Here is a 5,501-nt window from a genome sequence, read left to right on the forward strand (position 1 = left end):
GCTGGACTGGAGAATCTGAGTAGCACTTTCCTGTTTATTTCATTCCTGAATTTGTTTACAAATCACCTAATCTTGAACTGATCTTGAACTGATCTGGCTTCCTTTTCACTCAAGGTTATTTTCAGAAATCAGTCAAAGCTAGTTAGATAACTTCGTTGTGTATACGCAGGGCTTCAGGGCTAAGCCTTGGGAAGAAAACTCGTTTGTTCGCTTTATCAAAAAGAGTTGCTATTTCTATTCTCAAAACATTGTACAACTCAAAACATTGTGAAATAATTTCCTCTTTTCCTTGGTTGTTTGGGATATAATTAGTGCATTTAAGTAAGCTGTTGTCCCAAAAGACACGCTGTTATATCCCTAGATATGATCAATTAGAATTTATCATATAATGATTAGCGGCTTTAGATCAAACTTGCTACTCTGTTTGTGTAGAAAGAAGGAGGGCTACCCTCTAGCTAGATTTTTTCTTTGGGCAATATGTCTTTCAAATCCTTCATTTCACGTCTGCTTTTTTATAGATCCTTTTTTTTTTTTTCTGATATGCCTCCTATCTGGTGTTCCTGTCTGTGCTTTCTATCCAGTCTGTTGTGCTATGATTGGGTGATTTCAACAACAGACAGAAGTGTGTTTGAGAAACTTGAGTTTAAACATCTGTTTTAGGTGCATAGAAGAATCTGTAAATGACAGCAAAAATACAGGACTCCAACATGAAGACAGTTTGGTCCAGCAGGTAAGATACCTACAGATCTGAGGTAAATACCAGCCCATACTGATGACCTAGGTGAATCAAAGGGAAATCAGTGATCCCTTTGTATGGGTTCAGAGAGCTGAAATAGTGTATATAGTCAGAGAGGCTCCAGCAAAGAGAATGAGATGTGTACAGAAACTCTCTGCTCTGCACTGATACTGAACCGGGGAACATGATACAGGAACATGTCCTAAACTGATTTGTAATTTGAGGCATTCAGCACATGCATAACAATGCCAAAAATGAGAACCCTCTAGCTGTTTTCAATAATTCTCCAATGTTGTAGGAGGGAAGGCCAGAAGTCAGCCGCTGGAGTAAGTATCTGGACAAGGACAGTGAAGATCAGGAAGATGGGGAGGAGGAAACAGATACAGAAAGGCAACAGTTCTGTTCCTGGAGGAAGAACACTGTGGAAAAACGAAGGTACAGAAAGAACTTTTTTTTGTAATTCCTGCCCCCAAGTGGTGCAGTTTGTTTTGGAGGTGTGGGAGGTTGTTCATCTCTGATAGCTGAACAAAGTACAAATTGCAATGTACAACCTGACCTGAGCAGGGATTTGGTATTTGGCGGTAAATCTTTTATTGCTAAGTGCCATGCATTTTACAGACATGTCTGGTGATTTGTGAAAAAAATTCACCGTGGAGCTAATCTGTCCTCCTTGTGAATGGTTTTCTTGGTCAGGAAACAGCCAAAACGCTTCCTCTCCAGTGATGCTCAGGAGTATGCAGAGGAAAATGGAGCTTTCCAGCTTGCCTACCGAACCAAAAAGGTTAAAACCTCTGAGGTATGTTAGTTGTAGAAGATGTTTCCTACCAGTAAAATGAAACAATGTTCTCCTGACCTCTTTTGCATCATAATTTTTAATTTTTATAAGCCTTTCTCTGCTCTTCTAGTTGAATGCCTAGAGAGGATAAAATTGTGTCAGGAGTTTCTCTCTGAAAGGTTTTAGTCAGGTAAAAACAATGCCACCTTGTGTAAGCTGAGCGGTTGAGCCAAATTCCTCCATCAGCAGAGCTGCCATCTGTGCTGCTTTGCCTTACTGAGCAGTGGCACCTGTGTGGCATGCAGTTATTAAGGCTACTGTGATCACCTGCAGTGCCAGTGGCTCCACAGCCCCCCCAGTCCATAGGCCCACCCAGCACATCAGCCTCAGCTCTGCCTCAGTGGGCTGGTGAGAATTTGGGTGCATTTGAAGCACCTGAGTGCTTGCTCTTTGCCTGCTTCTGTGTAGCTTGGCTGGGTGTGCTGGATTTATAACCCAGCTCTCTCTCTTCGTACAGGGCAAGAAATGTTTAGTAGCAGTGGCTGACCAAGATGATGGAGATGCTGTTTCTGGAGAGAGCACGGTTCCTGCTGTCTGTGAGTCCACAGTGCCTGTGGAGAATACACAAACCCCAACTGCTTCTACCAAGTCCTCAAAGTGGGAAAAATTTCTCACCTTGTCACCACAGGAGGGCAGTGGAAGGTTGGGGCTACACAGCACTGCTGCAGCAGACACTGGTGTGGCCAGGGGGTGCTCGGAACAGGCTGGAAGAACTCTACCTGAAGGTATAGGTTTTGAATTTAAAAAGCATGTTGCTAGCACTGAGCAGCTTGCCTCAAAACTGTCCAGCACCAGTTGCTCAGTTGAAGAGGATGCGTTGTTCAAAGAACCTCAAAGCCAGTTGATAAGGGCAGGATCTGTCTTAGAGACTGCTTCGGGAAGGTGCTGTTGGGAGAGCCCTAGGAGGGCAAGCGCCCTTGTTAACTCTAACATGGGGCCAAAGCCCAGCAGTGTTTCTTGCAAACATCTCTTCTGCACAGGTGAGGAGTTTGATGATGATCTCTGACAAGTTCAGGCATCTTTGGCCTTGATTTCTTGTCTTTCTAATGTGTTTTATATGTTCAGTACTGAGACAAGATTTGGACCTGAAGATGGCTTTACTCTAAGCCTAACAGAACTGCACTATTAAAGTTGTTTACTTGCTCTCGTGGCTGTGTCTGAGGGAAGGGGAGGAGGGTGGAAAAGACTGTGGCAGGGGGCAAGTACTGAGATTACAGCATGATATTTAGCAACCTCATCAGCTAGAAATAAGAAGGGAAGTAGGTCATCTTTGGGGGAGAAAGCTCCAAGAATTCCTGGCCCGTGCAATTAAATTCTGTGATTAATTCCTCACTACAAGCTACATTTCTTTTCCTCTTTGTTTAGATCTCCCATAGCAACCCTTTCTTAGGAACTGCAGAGCAGGCTTCAGAGCCAGCAAAGCATTTTATTTCTCTTCAGAGTGTAGCCCTAAGGTATGTGCAAAAACACAGACCTAGTCCAGGGCTGTATCCTTGCCCAGTGACCTGCCTGATGAAATCACATGCTCTTAGCCCAGTCCTTCCCCTCCCTTACCACATACAGCTGTGATTCTTAAAGCACTCACACAGATTCATCACAGGAAGTAGTATTTATTTTTCTTCCATTCTACAAGCACTTAGGAACAGGAGACAGAAACCCTTAGCAGGAAAAAAGATGAACCGCCAAGTAAGTTGTACTGCATTGTTTGCTTTCAGTTAGAAGGAAAGTGCTTTTGTTACACTGACTACTACAAGTGAGGTGTCTGCTTGGAATACTGGATGGCATCTAGTGCTGCCCCAATGTCGCAGTTCTTTGTCTGCAGGAGTCGAGTGAGCCATCCACCCTCATCAGAGAAGCCCATAGAGAGCATCTGGGACAGAGATTCAATGAGGCGAGGGTCTGCTTCTGTGAAGAGAGTAATAGTTCAAAGTTGAAATATTTAATACGACTGGCAAACTAGACAAGGCTTTCATACAACACAGTAGGTGGGCTGGCACTAATCCTGGCATTTGACCAGCTATGCTAGATTTACTAGAAAACATACTCTCCTTTGTCTCCCAGGAAGGCAGATGTTCAAGATAAACCATACATAACCAGCTTAGGAAACTGCTGAGTCAGACTCAGCTGGCCTTGCTGTAGGACTCTGCTGTTGATCTCAGTTAAGTGGCTTGGCAAAGTTACTGGCTCCCACCAGAAAAATGCTGGCGTGAAGTAACAGGATATACTGGTCTGCATCCTGCATTAAAGGGCTCTCTAAGAGTACACCAGGACAAGATTTAGGATACCACCTTTTTTCATGTTGCTTGAACAGTGTTATTAGTCTAGGGTCAGAAGTCTTGTTAAGACTAAGCTGCCACATTCAAGAGGAGAACCCCCTGACTGTCTCTAACAGGGTGCAAGAGCTGCCATACCTGCTAACAAAGTTACTGACAAGTTTAGCTGTAACTTCTGTGCCTTGCTTTCTACCATCTCTAAAAGCAGGTCTGCAAATGTCAGGCAAGTTAGTAGTTCCTGAGAGAAAATTACTCTCAGTTATGAAACCTGCCCACATCCTCATACCTGGTGGGAGATGCGGGTAGAGTGCAGCTTCTCGCAGTCCTGTAGGTCCTGGCTGGGGAGGATCCTGAGATGCATCTAGGGAGCTGGGACCTTCTGTCTCTGGCATTTGCAGAGACTGCAGTTCACCTGTGGAGGGATCCACTTCTTTGGAAGATAAGTGGGTCCAGTCTTCATCAACCCCTGATGAACTGCTAGACTCACTGTGTTCCTGAAATGGAAAAAAAAAGATCCAGGTGCTGCAGTGCATTCCAGGTAGGATGCATGCTCCTACTATCCGTCTTTAATACTAGGAGTTAACATCCACTCTAAGATCCCACCGCCTTTGCTGTAAACATGTAAAGCAAAGGTGCTGTGTATCACTTCATATGCTAACATCTTAAAATTCAATCCCACAGTGCATGCCAAATCATTATCTTCTTTTCTAGTAAAGCCTCAGCAACCATATTAAACTAGTATCATAGTTCCTGTACCTGGGACTGGAAGCTGCTATCTTCCATTTGTGTAGGCACAGGATCTATCACCATGTCTTGTACCTGCTCTGCAACAGCATTTACTTCTGTGGCAGAATCTGTGTTACTCCAGTCTGGTTTGGTCTGAACGTTCTGGTTAGGAGTACTGCTGCTTGACTCAGCACTGTTCTCCTGATTGGGAGCAGCAGGAGTCACTTTGCTTCTCTGTCCTCCATGTTCCACATCAATATCAACTTCAATACCTAGAAATGCATTTGAGATGGAGAAAGTCTCAGATTTTTCCCAAAGCACAGTCCTAGAAGAGCATGGCTCGATCCTAGTCTAAACGCTGTAAGGTTTCTGTAATCCTGCAGTTTGCCATGCAACATGTAGGAATTAAAATGCAAAGCATTCTTTAAACAAATAGCACCAAATAGTCCTCATCTGCTATCCAGACAAGCCATACATTTAGAGGGCCAGGGCAGAAATTATCTATGTCTGCATACGCCAGGCAAAATCCTGAGTCACCAGTGGCTTATTAGTGTTACAGTCGTGACATGTTACCGAAATCTTTCCTCATTTCCTTCCAAAGAAGGGCTCTGAAAAGGTACCAAGTGACTGTTCTAAGCCTAGGCGTTATTAGCACCAGGAGTAAATTAACCCTTCAGGGCTTAGTAGCATGAAGTAGTTCTGGTACCAGTCACAACAGCTTGCTGCTGCTCCTGTTAGAAGGACCTTTGAGGCAGTCTCGGGGATTGGGGTAACAAACTGTAAAATCACTTACCCAGGGGGCTCAGAAAAGCTGCAACACTCTCCCCAACATTCTTTAAGAAGGTGACATTGGGGTCCTGAGGCTGGCTGTTAGTAGAAGCTTCTAGAAAAACAATTTCTGTTAGCACACATAGGAGCTCAGAGGGAAAGA

At 44.2% G+C, this 5,501-nt stretch overlaps 2 protein-coding genes across 4 annotated transcripts in view; one reads left to right on the plus strand and one right to left on the minus strand.

Moving 5' to 3' along the window:
- The window catches only part of LOC104462668 (chromosome unknown open reading frame, human C5orf45), a gene marked incomplete at its 5' end in the record, with an annotated part of 3,244 nt that extends 667 nt beyond the window's left edge, over positions 1-2,577 (plus strand). The window contains 5 exons of the mRNA XM_010074709.1: positions 661-730; positions 1,035-1,171; positions 1,430-1,532; positions 2,029-2,238; positions 2,341-2,577. Of these exons, the coding sequence (XP_010073011.1) occupies positions 661-730; positions 1,035-1,171; positions 1,430-1,532; positions 2,029-2,238; positions 2,341-2,577 (757 nt within the window). The remainder of the gene's footprint in view (positions 1-660; positions 731-1,034; positions 1,172-1,429; positions 1,533-2,028; positions 2,239-2,340) is intronic.
- Positions 2,578-3,167: 590 nt separating this feature from the next.
- SQSTM1 (sequestosome 1) overlaps positions 3,168-5,501 on the minus strand; it is a 4,264-nt gene continuing 1,930 nt past the window's right edge. The window contains exons 4-7 of one of the 3 annotated variants that reach the window (XM_010074705.1): positions 5,364-5,453; positions 4,601-4,842; positions 4,131-4,338; positions 3,168-3,476 (exon numbers count right to left, since the gene is read on the minus strand). In XM_010074705.1, coding sequence (XP_010073007.1) covers positions 3,319-3,476; positions 4,131-4,338; positions 4,601-4,842; positions 5,364-5,453 — 698 coding nt within the window. In that variant the 3' untranslated portion in view covers positions 3,168-3,318. The remainder of the gene's footprint in view (positions 3,477-4,130; positions 4,339-4,600; positions 4,843-5,363; positions 5,454-5,501) is intronic. The other 2 variants (XM_010074707.1, XM_010074708.1) reach the window with 2 other exon arrangements.

The sequence above is a fragment of the Pterocles gutturalis genome, unplaced genomic scaffold (assembly GCF_000699245.1).
Source record: "Pterocles gutturalis isolate BGI_N339 unplaced genomic scaffold, ASM69924v1 scaffold36312, whole genome shotgun sequence".
In the NCBI taxonomy this organism is placed as follows: domain Eukaryota; kingdom Metazoa; phylum Chordata; class Aves; order Pterocliformes; family Pteroclidae; genus Pterocles; species Pterocles gutturalis.